General features: G+C 34.4%; 1 protein-coding gene across 3 annotated transcripts in view; it reads left to right on the top strand.

Moving 5' to 3' along the window:
* Positions 1–20,481, top strand: part of SRFBP1 (serum response factor binding protein 1) — a 60,208-nt gene that overhangs the window by 17,593 nt on the left and 22,134 nt on the right. For all 3 annotated transcript variants that reach the window (XM_049707638.1, XM_049707637.1, XM_033423735.2), the window contains exon 4: positions 19,886–19,957. In XM_049707638.1, coding sequence (XP_049563595.1) covers positions 19,886–19,957 — 72 coding nt within the window. The remainder of the gene's footprint in view (positions 1–19,885; positions 19,958–20,481) is intronic.

Below are 20,481 nucleotides of genomic sequence, written 5' to 3'. Positions count from 1 at the left end.
GACTATTTCAAGAGAACAGAGTGATGAATTAGGTGTTTATGTTGATATTGTTGTTCTTGTTTTCAAAATTAGCAATATTATTTTTAAAGTGTAAGCTCATTTATTAGATCCTAATTATTGATGAATTTTTCAAGTTGTTGTTCTTCTGTGGTCTAGAATACTTTGCAGAACTGTGCTGATAGAATTAGAAAGGGTTTTGTTCTTGCTCATGTGATCCTAAGCATGCCTTCTCTCCTTCTTCCCCTTCCGTGTCCTATTTCTTTCTGTTAAAGTATATTTAAATCTCAAAAGTCTGAAATTGTTTCCACATTCATATTTTCTTCCTTTCGTCTGAAACCTAAAAGCTGCAAACACTGTTCCAAGTATGGAAGAGGCATAATGTTTCTCTTTCTTGTTTGCTTCCCCATACTCATTGAGCATACCCACATTATGGTCTTTTATAGCTTCAAGATCAGCACTATATAACCTAGAATTCTCTTTTATATATCTGTACTTTTAATTTAGAGTATTTTTCTCTAATGCATTATAGAAATCAAGTAATAAAGAATTTCTTTAAACCTTTAGGGTAACTTTAAAGACCCTCAATAAAAATTTTCAACTTAGGGTAGTATGTTTTGTTTGTTGGTTTTAATGTTAATTATCAGAAACAGAAGAATGAATAGGCTCTCCATTTTATAGCCAGCTTAGCCGGTGCTCTAAGAGTGGTTAACTTCTAATTCAGTTTTCTTTAAGGGAGAACTTTTATTGCTCTGAAGGCAAAGCAAGATGCCCTGATTTAATATCCTTCTGTACTCAACTTGTGACATTTGAAATGATAAACAGGAAGTCATAGTGGTGTTTGAAAAGGGTAAGGGGTCAGTATATACCGCTCTCTTCACACTCACGCAACAGTGTTTAGAAACAGATCATCACATTGGAATTCTAGTTTGCTTTCCTGGCATGTGGTTTCTGCAGCTTTAAGCCAGTATTTTGAATAGCTCATAATCCTAAAATCCTTAGCAGTGTTGCATTTTTAATGTGTAGGGGTCACAATTTTCATTGTAAGCTGTGTTGATATAAAGATGTTATATCAAGTCTATGGTGACCTTAAAATATTTTTGTCTTTTAAATAAGAGCAGTGGTAGCAAATAAAAGTGGTATCCATTCTCTGCTTTTTAACCTTATTGCTTCTATTTGAAAACAAAGGAAAAGGTACAGGTCCTTGTTGGTAAAAGTGATGAAGTGCTCTTACCATTTACTGAGTCATTATATACATTTAATTTTAAAATAAAAAACTGACTTTGGAATTGCTTCAGTCCAGATAAGCCTAGTTCAAAGGCTACTGAGTGTGTAAACAGGATTTAGGGGTAAGAAGGAAGGAGTATCACATGAGCCTTTTTTCCAAAATTTTTTTTTCTTATTTCTGTTTGTTTTGATTTGATTTTTTAAGTTTTGTAATTTTGGAAATTTGAACTTACAATCTTGGCAGGACATTCCTACTAACTGTGAAAGTATCCAAAGCCCTTTTCAACTTTTAATTTTAAAAAATTTGGACAACTAATACTACTATCCTAATTCCAATATGGAATAATGTGGTGATTAAGAAAAGGGGCAAATATTACAACATATTTTGTTGGAAACACACAGTGGGAGACAAAGGGCCCCAAAGAAAAGCAGCAATAAGAATAGTAAATAACTTTTTTTAAATGGGATTTTCTTTTTATTCAACTGCGATGTCACCTGAATTTTGGGTTAAATGGAGATAGATTATTTTTAAACATTTACACTCCTTAATTTGAACATATGTTTTATGTTGTTAGATTTCTGTTGTAATGGAAACTCTGTATTCTTTATGTTTTATGTTATGAACATAAACATTCTATATGTTAGAATAACTCATGTTAGTGTTTTGCTACTCAGTATTTTGTGACGAGAAAAACTCAGTAAATGTTCTGTTTTTTTTCTTGGCTGTGAAGAATTTTATTTTTTTCTCTACCTGCCACTAAATTATATAAACTATGTAGTCTTCTAAGAAATAAAAATAATCCCAAGGGTAGTGATTGCTCCAATTAAAAGTGCTTTTTTAGCAATTTACATTGAAAATGTGTAGTTCTTTTATTCTCCCCTTCTATAAGAACTAAACTCTTTACAAGGCATATTAATTTTATGTATGGGTGAGGTAGGGAGAGAAATTCTCACTTTTTTAATTCTTGATTTTTGTTGAAACTCAGTATATTAAAGTAGAACTTATGAGTTTCGGTGGTAGTCAATCAGTAACTACAGTTATTCTTCTGTTCATCACAATCTAAGATAGCCTCCTAGTTTATTAATGATCATATATCTTCTAAGACTCATAAAATTTGCAACCAAAAATGAAAAATGTACAAATAAAAAGATGATTAAGAATTTACAGTACAGCTATTATAAATCATATCATATACTCAGGTTAGTTAAATACGTTTTAAATTAGAACCTATTATGTATGTAGATTAATAGGTTTCTGCTGTCAGGGAACATACTATTCTGTGGGAAACAAGTGTATGAGTCTCTGTATGATATATACCATACCGTGTTACAATCAAAGATTTGTAGGAACCTAGAGAAGGGATCAATTTATTTCATTACTTACAGAATTTAGGGAGGATCTTACAGAATGTGTGGCACTGAGTTGGAACTTGAAGAATAAGTATGATTCTGTTTTAGAAAAGGTAGTCTAGGTAAATAGAGCACAAGAACAGAGCATATAGGTCTGCAAGTACACTGTGTGATTTGGAAGGGCTGCTTAGGACTCTTTGGCTATAATAGTATTCATTTAGCACATTGAACTGTAATTATTTCTTTATATGACTTTTTTACGGATAGAATATTTCTGTATCCAGTGCTTAGTGCACTAATTGACATAAAACACATTCAGCAAGTATTTCCTTAATGAATTAATGTTGTGGCTGGAATATAGATTGAGAGGAAGAACAAATAGCTGAAGATAGTGGCTAGATGGAAGATGTGATTACAACTGAAAGCCTTTTGGGAAATGTGGGTAATCAAAGGTTTTTGAATAATCATATGTGTTTTCTAGAAAGAGAAATTTGGAGGAGAGTGGAAGATTGATTAAAAGGAAACAAGATTGGAGGTGAGATCCCTGATTAGAAAGCAATTACTGGCTTAATTTTTTCATTCATTAAGGAGACATTTATCAAGGTTATCTTTATGGAAGCTAATATGCTATGTGATTCATTGATCCTGCTCTGCAAAAATCATATACTATCAGAGAAAGGAGCTGGTATGCACAGTTTTAAAAACTGGGTAAGTTATGATAGGGTCTTTGAAAATCTTAAAAGAGCAAAAGGTTGCTTCTAGCTAGTAATTAGGGAAGGTTTCTTGGAAAAGTTTAATAAAAAATTTTAATTTTTAAAATTTAAATTTTACTGATTTATCAAATTGATATGATTTCCTTGATAGTATTTAATTGAATCCCAATTATATAGCAAGGATACTGTGTCATGTAACAACTTTACTTCCCAGACTTAAATATTATTTATAGCACTAGGAAGCTCAATTTCAGATATAAGAACACTGCTCATAAATAACTTAATAATAATTTCAGTTTTTATTGAGCACCTACTCTATGTCGTGTTCTTTGCTACAGCCTACATATATGATCTCTAATCTTCATAGTGGCTCTTCACAGTTCCTAATTAGCCCCGTTTTACTGAAGTGGAAACTGGGGATTTAAGCGTTAATTGCCTTGCTCAGAGTTACACTACTAGAGCATGGCAAAGCCAGGATTCAGTCCAAATCTATCTGAATCAATAACCCATGTTCTTCAGAGTGCCAACAAACACATGAAAGAATGCTCAACATCATTAATCATTAGAGAAATGCAAATCAAAACTACAATGAGATATCATCTCACACCAGTCAGAATGGCCATCATCAAAAAATCTAGAAACAATAAATGCTGGAGAGGGTGTGGAGAAAAGGGAACCCTCTTACACTGTTGGTGGGAATGCAAATTGATACAGCCACTGTGGAGAACAGTATGGAGGTTCCTTAAAAAGCTACAAATAGAACTACCATATGACCCAGCAATCCCACTACTGGGCATATACCCTGAGAAAACCATAATTCAGAAAGAGGCATGTACCAAAATGTTCATTGCAGCTCTATTTACAATAGCCCAGAGATGGAAACAACCTAAGTGTCTATCATCGGATGAATGGATAAAGAAGATGTGGCACATATATACAATGGAATATTACTCAGCCATAAAAAGAGACAAAATTGAGCTATTTGTAATGAGGTGGATAGACCTAGAGTCTGTCATACAGAGTGAAGTAGGTCAGAAGGAGAGAGACAAATACCGTATGCTACCACATGTATATGGAATTAAAAAAAAAAAAATGACATGAAAAACCTAGGGGTGAAACAGGAATGGGGACACAGACTTACTAGAGAATGGACTTGAGGCTATGGGGAGGGGGAAGGGTAAACGGTGACAAAGCGATAAAGAGGCATGGACATATATACACTACCAAACGTAAGGTGGATGGCTAGTGGGAAGCAGCCGCATGGCGCAGGGAGATCGGCTCGGTGCTTTGTGACCGCCTGGAGGGGTGGGGTAGGGAGGGTGGGAGGGAGGGAGACGCAAGCGGGAGGAGATATGGGAATATATGTATATATATAACTGATTCATTTTGTTGTGAAGCTGAAACTAACATACCATTGTAAAGCAATTGTACTCCAATAAAGATGTTAAAAAAAAAAAAAAAAGAAACTACAATGTTCCCTTCTGTTGTATAGGCAAGTTTCAAGAAGCATATGTCCGTTTTTATATAGAAAAATAGACCTCATGATGCCATCAATATTGTCATATATGCTTGTTGAAATAACAAAAATAATCTGGACACTTATTTGTTAGCTTATTGACTTGTGGGCAAATGATATACTACAAAGTTTTTTTTTAATCTTTCAACCATCTGTTTTTGCAAAGTTTTAGGATAATACATTTCTTTGTAGGATTATAAAAAAAAAAGAAAAAAAAATAACCCATGTTCTTAACACTCTACTAACCTAACCTCTCTTAAGAATTAAGTGCATAATTTTATCAAGAATAATTAGGTGTGATCAGTGTGCTTTTGCATTGTGCTTTTAATGATCACTATTAATTGAAAAGTGAAAACAATAGTGAAATAATATATCATCATTGCCCCTTTTGGAAAAAAATAGGATTTATTATTAATTTGATATAATTAGAATAGTTGGGCCTCCCTAAAGATACAGTGTCTTGTTATCCATAAAGGATTTTGTGTGTGCATTTAACATTTAGAAATAACATCTGGAAGCTAAATACCAAAATAATCAATTCCCTTGGGACTGTGCATTGGTAACTGATTATATTTCAAAACATTTTTTTTCCTTACTCAGTTTGGCACTATATTTTAAAAACATTTGAATGTAACATTCTAGAATTACTTGATGCAGGTTCTTTAAATTATTAACACATAGAAATATATTTAAGAAATAAGTATGTATTTTATTATCATATATGCCCTTGAAAAAGATTACTGAAAACTTGAAGGTTCTAGAGAAAATACTTTGAAGGAATTAGAACTTATAATAACAAATAGTTTGACTTTCTTGAGACTTTGAATGATTGTTCCTTATTCTTTCAGTTAAAGACTGCTCTCTTTTAACACATACCTGTACCCTTTAGAGTACCTCCCTATATCTTAGTCATAATTCTAAAATTAAAGGGAAAATCTGCCTCAGTCACCTAATACAATTTTCCTAAGGCCTTTTGATGCATTTCCTAGGTGCTACACTCTTGGGGGGAAAATGTGCTATGAGTTTATGTAATTGTTCATTAAATTTGAGATTTTGTTTCTTTTTTTTTTGTTTCCTTAACTCTTTGTGGTTTGGTAAGGAAACCTAAACTTGCATGGGTATGTAGATTTAAAAAATTCAGGAGTAAAAAGGTGAATATAATATATTCATACCAAGTTGTAATTTTGTCATTTTTTTTGATATACTAAATAATAAAAAATAATACCTATATATATCTCACCTTTTCTAAGTATTCTTATTCTTAACATTTTATTCTAAATAAAGTGGTTTTAAGTATTTTATTTACTCCTTATAAATTTGCCACGAAATAATGCCCTTTTAAACAAATGTTTGGATTCCACTTCAAAATGGTTAACTTTTATCCCCAAAGCCAGCCATTTTGTTAGAAGAGAATCTCTAGAATGATGAAAGAATCTGTCCACTCTGACTTATTCCTTAGAGTGCAGAAGTGTTCTATATAGAATCTTTGGGCTGATATAATTGCTCTGTCTCATTTTCTCTGCCTGCCTCTTTGAACATGACAGAAGTGGGTCATTTTATGTGCCAAGAACAGTTTAGATCAGGGGAGGGGAGGATAAAAATGTTTTGTTCGGGCTTCCCTGGTGGCGCACCGCAAAAAAAAAAAAAAATTTTTCTGTTTTCTAAAAGTATTTCTGTTGTGAGAGATAGGAGTATATCGTGACAAGGTGGCTTTGGAGCTTCATTTGACCAAATTATTTGACGACATTTATGCTTACTTAATATCTATTTTTAAGTGAAATGCAAATCTTTGGACTATTGAATTATGCAAGTTGTTTTTAGCACACTGAAATGGTAATTATTTTTGTGTCAGTAATTATTTTCATATCTTGATGAAAATAATTTATAGTTAAAAGATGAATTCCGTTTAGTTTTTAGAATATGAAGATTTAACTTTAAACATGAAAGTCAAGTTGGAAGTAAAATGAAACTGTATAGTAGTCCCTTGTCTGTAGGCATGCCAAGACCCTCAGTGGGTGCATAAAATGGCAGATAGTACTCAATCCTATAAGTACTATGTTTTATCCTAAAAGTAAATACCTGTGATAAAGTTTAATTTATAAATTAGGCACAATAAGAGATTAATAATAAAATGGAACAATTTTAACAATATACTGTAATAAAAGTTATGTGAATGTGGTCTCTCTGTTTAATCAACCCCTTTAACTCTGCCAAAAATGTGGCAGAGGTTTCGTCATTGGCAAATGCAGCTTTTCCAGTAATTTTTATATCTTTCAGTCCAAACCTATTACTGAATCTGTGTAGTCATCCCTTACTTGCAGTAAAGCTAATGTCACTTGTTTCAGTGGATACCTGGCTGCAGTCTTCCTATAGGCTCAGTGCTTTCTGGTGCAGCACATGGCCGTCAGTTGGAACATGTTTTGTGTTCATGTCTTCCATCCACAGATTTAATGCCTTTTTTAACTGAGCACTTATCCGTGATTTTTGCAGTTTGAGGTGCAGCAGCAAAACTAGCCTGAATTTCTTTTTCTTCTTCACCATTTCATGGATTGAAGATTTGTTCTTACTGTGAATCTTAGCACCCTCAGCTTAGGATTTTTTTCTTACTAAGTCGAGAACTTCCACCTTTTCACTTAAAGAAAGCACTTTATCGCTTCTTTTTGGCATAATCGAATAGCCAGTGTCACTACTCCGAGGCTCTGTGATGCCTCAACAGTCAATTTGGTAGGAGATGGCTTCTGAGTGACTAATGGGCAAGAAACCTGGACAAAGGGATGATTGATGTACCAGGCAGGACAGGTCAAAATGGCACAAGATTTCATCGCACTACCCAGAACGGTGGTGCACAATTTAAAACTTATGAATTGTTTATTTCTGGAATTTTTTATTTTCGATCTGCTGTTTACCATGGGTAACTGAAACCACAGAAAGCAAAACTGCAGATAAGGGGAGACTACTGTACTATTTGTTGATATTTAGTAATTCTTTTAACTGGCTGCCAGCAAAAACCTGACACTGGTAAAATTTCCTATTATATCATCCTCATAATCAGCAACCTAAGTTAGCTTTTCCTGTTGTCTACCAGACCAGTTCTGATTCCTTGTGGGTATTAAAAGCTTTTTTATCAGTTGGCCTCTCTCTTCCTGACCATTTCTGTCTACATGTTTCAATCAATATTATATCCCCTCCACATACTTTGTGCATTCCTGTTGTTAAGTTTCTGTAGCTTTATCTGATAACAAGGCAGAATTCACCGCCTCGTACATGCTCTTAACAAAACCAGAGCGAATCATTTTCACAGCCTTCACCATCCTCTGAAACAGTGATTTTGTTGGGGGAGGCAGAGGATAAATGGTCGAAGATGCATGCCTGGGGACATACATCATAATGAATGGGATGTTTGTGCGATTTGAGAAAGGTCCCGCAGTGATTCTGGGTATCGTTTTATTTTTTCCGCCATTGAGAGCGACAGCACTGAGGAGAAATTGCCTTGCTACTTCATCTTCATATGTATAGTACTTGGGTGATCAGTTTTTAACAGTCTATTGCAGTGCTTGCTCCTTTGTGTTATGTCAGGTCATTTGCATGTTATTTTGAAAATTAAACTCTACTCTTTCTGGTTATTTGTATTTTTAAACAATGCCTGATATTCTGCACAATAGAAGACTCTCAGTAACATATTTCAAATATTAATGTGCACATCTATTATAAATAGATATTTAAAATAGATATTTAAAGAGGTTATAGCAAAGTACCGTTAAATTTTTCTAATCAAAATGAAGATAAATCTCTATCAAAGTTGTTTGGTAATTTTTTTGTTTCTTTTTCTTATACTCCATCTAATACTAATGCTAGAGACTTTATTGTTAGTTCATTTTTAATTTCAGGTTTAAGAATTTGAGTTTCAAACAGTGAGTTTTTTGAACTAAAATCAACAGTATGTTGATAACTTTTAAGATGAGGAAGGGTATAATTACAACAGCAAAGAAGAATAAAGCCATTTGTGTTATTTCCTGAAATTTTTAACAAGTTGGGTTGATATTGTTTTCGTACCATTAACTAATTGTGTGTCATTGAGTCTGTTTCTTCATTTTAAAACTGGAAATAATTCATGTCTGACTTCTTTGCTGTGGGGATTAAATAAAATATGCAATATCAGTGTTCCTAGTATAGTACTCTTTTAATAAACTTTTTAAGATTTTGAATCTCTGTAGTCTTTCACTCCATATAAATAGCATAGATGAAATATTATTCAAGATAGCCATTGCCTTCAATACCATTTTTTTTAAGGTAGGCCAAAACTATTCAATGACAGAGTTCTTGAACAGAGATCTTTTGGAGATGTACTATACCACACAGTCCATCATCATTGTCCGTGTTGCATTGTGAATTTAGACCAGTGTTGAAATCATCCTTATTATTTTAGTTTGTACTGTAGGATACAAAAAATGAAAGTTTTACCTGATATTGTTTAGTTCTGTACTTTGCCGGAAAAGTTTGCACATTTTTATAATGTCATTTCAGAACCATCCTCATGTCCAAAGTACTTTATTTCAGCTCAGCAAAAATATACTAGGTCTGTACTTCGTATGCCAAATACTGTGCTAGTTTATAGATATATAGAAATTAATATGGTGTTTGCCCTTGAGAAGCTTATAGTCTAATGAGAGACATGGACATGTAAACAGTTTCACTACAGTGTACAGAACACTGATAGATGTATTGGAGGAGCACCACTTAGTACTGCTTTGAGGATTCAAGGAAAACTTCCTGTAGCATGAAGCTGAGTCTTAAAAAGTGACTGACTGTAACAAGGTAAGAATGGAGACTTAAATTTATATCGCTTTATCGTGTTTGTTTTGTAAAGGAAATACTTGCAGGATCAAGAGATACAAAGTTTTTAGATTATTTTACTAGTTTACCTAAATGAAGTTATGTGTTAGGTGTGATAGCAATTTAGATTCACATATCAACCTGGTCAAATAATAAACTTGGATGAAAGACATAGTTATTAAATGTACTCTCTTGTAGTTCATTCAGCTCCTGAACAGGAGCAGTGTTTACTGGCAGGTCTGATTTATGCTATACCCAATACTGAGATAACTGAGATACTCAGTTTAACAATTTATAATGTCTAACAAGTAAAAATAACTTCAGTATCTATTCTGTTAACAAGTATTTTTGAACATTTACCAAATGACATGTTCTTTTTAGGCACTTATGATACACCTGAGGGGGGAAAAATAGAATTTCCTGGTCTTTTGTAATTTATTTTTCTGGGGGATTGGGGAAGATGACATAATAAATAAGCTACTTATGTATTATGTTAGTGGATGATATGCTGTGGAAAAAATAGAGCAGGGTACGAAGGGTTAGGAGAGATGATATGAAGTAGTTTGATATATAAGTCTGGAGTGCAGAAGAGAGGTTTCGGCTGGAAAGAGACTTCTGGGAGTTGTTGACATGTATGTGATCTTTAAAGTCATGAAACTGGATGAAATCACTAAATCTTAGATAATAGTGAAGAGAAGAATAACAAGGACAGAATCTTGGTCTACTGTTAAGGTATTTAGTTAGAGGAAGAGCTAGCAAAGAAAGCTAAGAAAGAACAACCAATAGCATGGGTCCTGTAAGTCAAATAAAGAAAGTATATCAAGGAAAAAGGAGCAGTTAACTTACTGAAAGTTGGTAATAGGCCAAGGAAGGTAAGAGTCAGATGCTGTGGATATGTCGAGTAAGAGGAGCACTGAGGTCTGCTCATTAGATTTAGCAACGTGAAGATTGGTCAGTTTAACAAGAATAGCATTGGTGGGGTAAAAGCCTGCTTGAAGTGGCTGTAAGAGAAAATAAAGAGAATCTGGAGGTAGCAAGAATTGTCAAGTGTTATAATTAGGGTGACCATATGACTAGATTTCCTTGGTGTTCTGGTAATCATCACTTGTCCCAACATTATTTTTAAAAGAGCCTCATTTCACTCTCAAATGGGTCCTGGTTTGAACAACAAATGATATGGTCAGTGTGGTTATAATTTGCTGTCATTACTCTGTTGGACACCCAAATTTGACCAGTAGTATCCTTTCTAAGCCAGCTTTTATGACTTTTTGAGAGAACTCAATTAGTTCTTCCTTTTCTGGCATAACAAAATTTTGCAGGGATTATACTTTTTCTGCCTCAGATCCATAATCAGCCATTTCTCTAAGAAGCCTTGTTTCATTTTAGTGACATTCAGAAACCAAGAATTGAATAGATCTTGATTGGGGAGAAAGGGAGTGAGAAAGGTAGGTGACCAGTTAGAGAAAGGCATTTCACGATAAAAATTTTAAAAGCAGATGGCCAGCCAAAGATACTGAGGTGGGAGAATAGGAAATTTATTCAGGGAATTCTGTGTAAAACTGAATGAATGGCATATGAGACTCCTAGAAAATGTGTATTATGTAATATTAGAAAGAGGCATTGAGACCAGGTAATGAAAGACCAGACTTAAGTTCTTTGGCTTCATTCTGTATTCAAGACAGTGACATAATGGGCCTTGGAGTTAACTGGTTCTGGAAGCAGGAAACCCAGTTATGCTATTATAATCCACACAATCGATAATGAAGTTCTGAGCCTGTGGGTAGGATAATGGTAATCCAAAGGAGGGAACTAAATTCAACAGACACTACAGCAGAGAAAGTGGAAAGGGGGATGGGAGCATAACAGAAGCATGCCGAAGAGGCCCACAGTGTCAGATGACTCTGAGCTGTCTAACCTGAGTAGCAGAGGCTGGAGATGCCATTAATTACCATAGATAACACAGGAATAGGTGAAGGAGGAAGACAAAGATATTTTATTTGGAAAAATCCCTTGGCAATATGATGACAGAGTATAACCTTATTGAAGTTACATCTGGTACTGTATTTAGGAGACAGTAGAACAATATTTAGGAAATAAGGTTTTTGTTGTCACTGAAGGGTAACCATAATGAGATTCCCATCTGTGGAAAAGCATGAATTTGGATGTCAATAGGTCTCTCACGAGTTATTTCAGTTTCTTTATTTCAGAGAAGTGCATTTCTTGCCTCATTTCCAAATAGACAAGAAAAACCTCCAAGAATCCAGACTTTTCTTGGCACCTTGTAATTCCCTGGTATTGGGATTAACCCCTCATAATCTAAATATCATGTTCCAATTTTAATCACATTTTGGAAACTACAAACATGTTTTATATTTTACTGCGTTAAAAGCCCAATCTTAGAGCCAGTTGGAATTAATGTCAGCTTGATTACTGCCTCCAAGTTACTTTTTGTCTTTACCCAGTGTCCCTCCCCACTGCCTGATATAGAATAGTTTGGTTGCAAACATACTTTCCCCACTCAGCCAGAGACAACATTACACTGGTTATATAGCTATGAGTCAGTATATTCATTTGTTCAAACGAAAGCCTCTGGAGAGAAGGAGACAGCCAAATATTCAAAATTGGGATTAACTAATTTCAATTAAATTTGCTCTTTTGAATATAAGCAAAGCAATAGCATCTGGCACAGTGTGAAATAAAGGAACCGAGATATATTCTGATGGATCTGGTTATTAGTGAATGGCTATCTTTAATGCAGGAAACTTGAGCAATGTTAGTTTAACGTGATGAAGAAGGAATTTCTACTTTATCACCACTGACAGCAGGTTATGGCAAAAAGCAAACTGTGGGGATTCTAGTTTGAGCCCTATTGTAATACCTTGAATGAGTCTCTTAAACTTTATTAGGTTATCATTTTCTCTTCTTTAAAGTTGAGTGGTTGAGGGTCCCCAAGGTTAAGTGATTAACTAGAAGGATTCACAGGGCTCAAGGAAAAAAAAAAACTTTTATACTCAGAGCAACAGTTTATTTCTGTTCAAGGATACAGATTAAAATCGGCAAAAGGAAAAGGCACATGGGGGGAAGTCCAGGAGAAATCAAGCATAAGCTTGTAGATGCCCTCTCCCAGTATAGTCGCATGGACACACTCCTAGCAGTGATGTGTGACAATACTTGCAGAGTGTTGCCTACCAGGGAAGCTCAGTTGAGCTTTGGTGTCAGGGTTTTTTTCGGGAGCCAGTCACATAGCCATGAATCACCTGCGTGACTCACCATAACTACTTAGACTCCAGCTCCCCAGAGTAGAGACATGATCACCATAAATCACATTGTTAGGGTAAACTGCCTCATCAACTTGGTAAGCCTGTGGCCCAAGGGCTCAGAACTTATTTCCTAGGAACTGGCCAAAGGCCAGTCCTGAAGATAGGCCTTCTCAGGACTGTGCAGAGTTTGAGCAGCCCAGGCCTGCTGAGTTAACCCTTTCCTACACAGGTATAGAATTATGTGAGAGCTGAAGTCCCCTATAATTCTGATGTTTATGAATGGATTAGTAACTCATAGCGTATATATTGTAAAGAAATTAATGCTTTATTTCATCTTTGAGATGGATTGGATAGTTATAAATTTGAAACCTTAAATAAAAGAAACGAGTTATACTGATGCTAGAAATAAAGCTGGATTGAATGTCTAAAATAAAAGAATGTATGTCTTATGCAAGTCAACACGGAGCCCTGCCTCACTGATGAATAAGCTTGCAAGTGGGAAGATGAAGATTTTCAGACTTGAGTTATTTTAAGGAAATCTAAGGGAAAAAAACTACTTAAGCTCAGTTTCAGAGCATTTGTTATCATTAGCATTTGATTGGTGGCAAATTAGTTATTTTTAATTTCCCTTTGATGATAAATTTAAACATCTTTTTTTATGAAAAATCTTTGCAGCATTTTTGTAAAGTAGCTCAAGTTTTACTTGTCCAGTTTAATGTGTCTCTCTTACACTCATTTTAAAGTTGTTTAGTGCAGTATTCCATATTTAGCATTTGTTACATAACTCAGGTATCTTCATTTTCCCATTGTTTTTTCTTGATCCATGGTTTTCTAATTGAGAATGGTTTTGTGTTTTTACTTTTGTCATTTTACTTTCTGTCAAACTTTAAAAGTGTTTAGAATTTTCTTTTTTAAGTTGAAATCTAGGTAGGTGTTTTTTTCCAAAGTCCATAACGTATGACTTTGGTATAAAATTTGCAAATTACCATATGGAATAATGCATCTTATTCTGCATTTGAAATTGCAGAATTATTTGAAATGGTTAAATTCAATTTAAAGTACAGAAAACTCTAAAATTTAAGAGAAATATTTTATCTGAAAAAAGGCACTGGAATTAGTTTCGTATAAAAGAAAGCCAAGTGTTCCTGTCTTAGTCACTTTACTTAGAATTAACCCTATATACTAGGAATGGCATAGTGTAAAATTATCATATAAGCACTGAACTGGTGTCTTTTCTTTCACATTTTTATTGGTATTTTCTTAACCATGTTTAAGTCTACCCTTCTGCATTGAATATGTTTAATGTCTTTGGAATAGGAACAGAGCTGCTGTGTAAAAATGTCTTTTGCTGGGTCTAGAAATGGATCTTAGTTTTCCAGTTCGTAATGAAATCTTTTCTCAGAAAGAGCAGTCTTGTCTTTTATGGCACCTGCCTGGCTTGTTAGCTAATGCAGTTTCCCAGCCATTCACAATATAATATCTACGTTTCAGTGAGTTCTTAAGTAGTATTTGGCCGTCTCCCACTATGAATAAAAATTATGGTAATGTAGAATACTTTTGAGCAGTAAGTCTTCTGTTTTGCAACACTCTAGTAGTCCTAGCTATTTTTTCTAGTATTTTATCTCTTCATCTTTGCTTTTCTAAAGAAAAAACCCACATTGGCAACTAAAAATTCTTTGGAAATTCTGAATTTGACTTGTCTATTGGTAAGAGACTTTACTGACCTCTCACTAAGAAATAGGCATTTAAAATTTTTTCACTCTGGTCCATTTCTGTTGAACAAATGTATTGATATCATTATACTAGGATCAAATAGTCAAAGGTGGATAAGAGACCATTCTCACCCTTGAAGAACTTACACTCTGGGCTCTTCATTCCATTTTCCCATAAAGAAAGTGAAAGATTAAGCTTAGTATAAGCATAAATTATTCTCTGACTGTTTTATGTAGTTCCTCAGACCTTTTGACCAGATGGCTTACTACCTAACCATGTTCAAGCTAGCTTAAGCAGAAGTGTTCCCAACAAGCTGGTTCCAACTACTTCCTCTTCTGAGTAGTTAGCCAGAAACCTGGCATTGTTGCAACTCTTTCATGTCCAAGCCTCTAAATACCATTTGTCTTTTAGAGTTCTCTACGTTTTACCTAAATGAGGGCTTTTTGGAGTTTTATCCACAAAGCTTGCAATCTTACGTGCTTTTCAAACTCTTGTGGGAAGCCATTCATTTATAACGAAGAGAGTAGATGTATTGTCAGGTAAGGTACCGCAGCCGCAAATCCAGTAAAACATCCATCATCCAAGGCATTCTTTGAAAACTGTGAATTACTTCAGATCTTTAAAAAAAAAATAAATTCCCACTATCCCCTGCAGTTTATATTACTGATCTATTAGACCCTAGTGAATTTTGCTGTAGCAACCGGCTTTCATAATCAGTTTGAAGGGTAATTTATTCTTAAAATATGAGTAAATGAAATTTTGTGGCTAAATTATAACCTATCATGAGAACTACTAAGTCCAATCCAAGAATAATGAGAATAGTTGTTTAAGACTTCTTCCTTTAAATGTGTATTAGATATTCTGAGTCAGAATGTATATAAATTTAGAATTTGGAGCAATTAAGAGATGATTTGAAAGTCCTGGCAGTTTACCATGAACTTGTCAAGTAGACTGCATAGCAGACTCTTAGAAGGATTGAGAAAGGCTGTGGGTTAAATTTCGTCTTACATGCTGAAGGGAATACTAACATTTGAGGTGCTGTCTATCCATTTGGAATAACACATCAAAGAGTCTTATTCTGAAAGGCAGTTCCTGATCTCTTCTGAATAAAAGTGTAGGGAGGGAAGAATAACTTCATAATATATATTTTATTGCAATTTTTGCATTGTCTGATAAACTGCTTGATTTATTAAATTCCTCAGTGTCTAATTAGGATAGTTCTGAACCAAAATTCTAGTTATGGCACAGCATTCCTGTCCATACAATTTTGTTATTTAAGCACCATTTAAAAATTTTATATGAACTATGTCATAGGAGATAGCATTCCCTTTTAATGACACATATGTTTATATTTAAAATTAAGGTAAAAATGAATTGACCCAAAATACTGTAGTATGAGTGGGGTGATAAGGAAAGTTTAAGCCATCCAAATGCATCTAGATTTTACTTTTATGGTTTTAAGGTAAGTATCTAATTCTGGGCATTATTTATGGTATATGGTGCTTGTTCAAATAATATGGTGTAATGAATTATTTTATAATATAAAGATTGGTGGGAGATAAAACGTATGTATATTAGTTTTCTAGTGCTGTTGTAACAAGTTAACACAAATTTAGCAGCTAAAAACAACACAGATTTATTATCTTACAGTTCTGGGAGTCAGAAGTTTTAAACCAAGATGTCGACAGAATTGTATCCCTTGTGGAGACTCTTTCAGGTTTTAGAGGTCACCTGTGTTCGTTGACTCATGGCCCCTTCCTCCGTCTTCAAGGCCAACAGCACAGCATCTTTAGTTCTCAGTACCTCAGTATCTCTCCCTTTTTCTCCTCTTTCTCTAACTCATACCCTTCTGCTTCCCTCTTAGGAGGAGCCTTGTGGTTACGTTAGGCCCACTCTGGGTAATCCAGGATCCCCATTTTAGGATCCTTAACTTAAATACATAATAAAGTCTCTTTGGCCATGTAAGGTAACTTATTCACAGGCTCTGAGCATGAGGACAAAGTTTATGTGTTATTCTTTCTCCTGTGCCCCCACATTTCTTTTAATTCTAGCTCTGCAGATACATACTCACCATCAGTTCTTTTACCAAAATTATCTCTTGCTGGCTGAACTCCTCCTCTAGAAGATTCCTCTGGACAAACACGTGTACTGTATTTCCTGAATTTTTGCAAGTTCAAAACTAATTTTTCTAGACCTGATTCTTTAGAGCTATTTGACTGTAAAATTCTTGGCTTACACTTGCTTATACTGAAAATGCTGCTCCATACTTATTTTTATTTTGTTCTTGATATCTGACACCAGCTCAGTTTTTTCACCCTTATAACTAAATTGATCTTTTTGGCCACGAGCGCTGAAGATTTTTTTCCTTTGTCTTTAAAGTCTAATAGTTTTACCAGAATAGGGTTTCATTATTGATTGTTCCAGGTCTCTTTAAGCTAGGTACATAGTAAACCCTTTTGTTAAATTCTTTGGTTGTTTTTTTCCAGAAAGTTGTTTTAGGACTATAGTTTTAAGTACTGGCTTTTGTCTATTGTTTTTCTCCTTCAGAGACTCCAATTACATGTATGTGGGATTATCCTTTGCCATTTTCTTTCTGTCCTTTTTCTTTATCTTTTTTTCATTTTCTTGTCTTTCTTCAATGTTTTCTTGCCTTTCTTCAGTGTTCCTTATTGAATTTTTCTTTAAATCTGTTCTCTCTTTCTGAGATAGGTTTTCTTTTCTTGCATTTTATTTCCTAAGCTTTATCAACTGTTGATGCACTTCTGTGTTTTACCTGTTTCTCTTCTACAGTGTTTTAATTTCTCATTTTGCAAGTTTTTTTGTTATAGGCCCCAACTACTTGTTTGAGGCTCCCTAATGAAGTTTGCAGGGTTATGTTACAGTTGTCTTTTTGATGTTTAGTTTTTAGGAGAGAATCAGATAAAATATTTTGATTTACGTTTTCTTTTTTCTTCTTAAATTAATTTTATATGAATTTGACTTTTTTTTCTTTTCTGAACTGTAGACCTTTCTTATACAGGGCCCACCTTATGTCAGTATGGCAAAGTGACATTTTTTTAGCGGATAAAGAGAAGGAGGACTTGGTTTACATGTATTTTCTTTTGTCTCTGTAGGGTCCTTAATTTCTCTTTCTTTCCTTTACCTACACTGTTATCCCTAAAGGGAAGTGCACGACCCCTATTTATCTAATTCTCCTCAAAGCAGTGCTTCTTGAGGCTGTCGCCTTCAAAATCACTCACTTTCAAGCCCGCCCTTCTCTGTAGTGCTGTGAATTACCAAGTCTGAGACTTGTGTTCAACACTTTGACCTTTTGTAGTACTTTTTGCTTTCTTGTGGAGCTTTTTGTCTGTCATTAATGCATGTCCTTCACTCCACTCTCTTCTTTTCCTCCTAGTGTCTTAGTCTTTCATTCTCTGGCTCTGTAAATTCATAAGCTTATAGCAGCAGTGAGAGCTGTTGAATTTGGTGTTAGTTTCTCTGCTTATAGGTATTTATCTACTAATAATGCTGAGGGCACGGTTCATGTTTGGTTTTATTTGTACTCCTTGTTGAATTTATTGTTTTGGAGGGAATATGTGGGTGGGTTGAGATTTAGGTAGTATCATTACCATCTGCACTTACTTAAGTTCATTTTAGCAATAAAATTTAACCAATTCACTCTTTAGGCTGATTTTTGTCTTACAGAGTAAAGAAAGGTGCTTATAGCCAGTCATTGACAAACGTGGGGCAAGTCTTAAAATCTGGATTTTTAACTATAATTTAAATAGCTTTATTAACTTGAAACTGCTTAAGGGAGGCCATCTCCTAAATTAGCTCATCAAACTTAAAGACATTTTCAGCCAAAATATGTCACATAATGAATTTTTTTATATATACACACATATACAATTTTAAAATGAGTCCATCATTTATGTACTTTTTATATGGATTTGTTCTACGTACACATTTTTCACATTTATATTAGTGTACACAAAATGAAATTGAGTTTTTACTCTCAGAAACAGTGCTTTCTGATCTTTTTGACATTGGATCATCATTATCAATATTTGATATTTTTTTCCCATTCTACTCTTCTTCCAAAACTCCAATATAGCTCTTTAATATAGAATCTGTGGTAATTTTTCAGAAGGAGTTACACAAACCAGTATGTACAAGGATAGTCATCACATTCTTATTTATAAAAAGATCAAAACTCAGAAAATGTATTAATGTCCAGTAATAAGAATTTGATTAAATAAATAAGAGCAAAAAAACCAAAAATAGACATTTGCCCTGTTATTAAATAAAGCTAGTTTACAAAATACTATGGTCCTGTTTTTGTTTAAAGTATAATTTAAATATCATTTTCATTTAATGTTTGCAGTTTTGTCACATCACATATCCACCTTACTGTCACTCAGTGTTGTTTTAAAATCAACTGATTTTTCTATTTAGCTTTCTTCTAGACAATAATTAAAAAAGTTCATTTTTTTATGCGTATTAGAATAACTTGATAACTATTAATGTAGAAAAATTGCATTTTCATATGATCTAAAGTCATCCTTCATTCCCTTAGTGGAATGCATATCAAACTTAAATTCTTTTAAAGAAGCTTGTAGAAGGGTGTATAATAAAATTATAACCATGTAAACATTACTGGTAATTTTACTTATTTTTCTTTGTTTTTCTGTGTTTTTTAACTTTCTAAAATAAATGTGGATTAATTCCTTCCATAATAGAAAAGTGTTTTGTGAGTTAGATTTTTTTTTTTTTTTTTCGGTACACGGGCCTCTCAGTGTTGTGGCCTCTCCCGGTACGGAGCAGAGGCTCCGGACGTGCAGGCTCAGCGGCCATGGCTCACGGGCCCAGCCACTCCACGGCATGTGGGATCTTCCCGGACCGGGACACGAACCCGTGTCCCCTGCATCGGCAGGCGGACTCTCAACCACCGCGCCACCAGGGAAGCCCAGATTTGCCGTGGAGCAGCTGGGCCCGTGAGCCATGGCCGCTGAGCCTGCACGTCCGGAGCCTCTGCTCCGTACCGGGAGAGGCCACAACACTGAGAGGCCCGCGTACCGAAAAATATATATATATATATAAGTGTTTCTCTGTAAATCTCTACATTTCTTTTTAAATTGATAGAATTGCCAATGTCCTGAAATGTCATTAAAATAAGTAGTAGTTTCTTTAAATAATGGATTTCTTAAAAGCACAACATGGGAAGGAATTTCTCATATAATAATGACAGTTTAAAATAAGGCTCATAACTAAAATTAGTTTGTTTTATTCTTTTACAGGAGTTGAAACCTGATATAGTAACTAAATCTGCTCTTGGTGATGATATCAACTTTGAAAAAATCTGCAAAAAGGTACTTCTGCCAGGGGTTGTATTTCTTTTAGGAAAAGTTCCTTATTTGTATTGTTGACCTACTTTTTTCCTTTCACTGTTTTCCTTGAAGAGAAAACTTACCAAAAGCCAGTTACTAAAAAATCAATCAATCAGTCAATCAGTCACCTGCCAGTTACTATTAGTGTACAATGATTTTTCCCCATTTGAGCTCTACTACTGCCACCAAAAATTATTTTTATGGTAATTTGTGAATTTTGCTTTGCTGTGATACCACACCCTCAAGGACCTTAAAGGTATGTTGAAGTTAATGTGGCATTTGTGTGTTAGATAGCAGTTAGTCTGTTAATCTTACAAATTAGAATAAAGACTTTATTTTTATTCTTTCTAAATAGTTTTTATGAATATTTTATTTAATCCCTGCATTTACCCTATGAAAATTATTTTTACCCCCTTTTTGTAAGTAAGGAAACTGAAGCTCAGAAAGAATAAAGTGAGCTAATTAAGGGTATGCCACTCTTAGGGTGCACAGTTAGGACTTTTACC

The sequence above is a fragment of the Orcinus orca genome, chromosome 3, assembly GCF_937001465.1.
Source record: "Orcinus orca chromosome 3, mOrcOrc1.1, whole genome shotgun sequence".
NCBI classification, from domain to species: domain Eukaryota; kingdom Metazoa; phylum Chordata; class Mammalia; order Artiodactyla; family Delphinidae; genus Orcinus; species Orcinus orca.
This window is presented reverse-complemented; position numbering and strand designations above follow the sequence as displayed.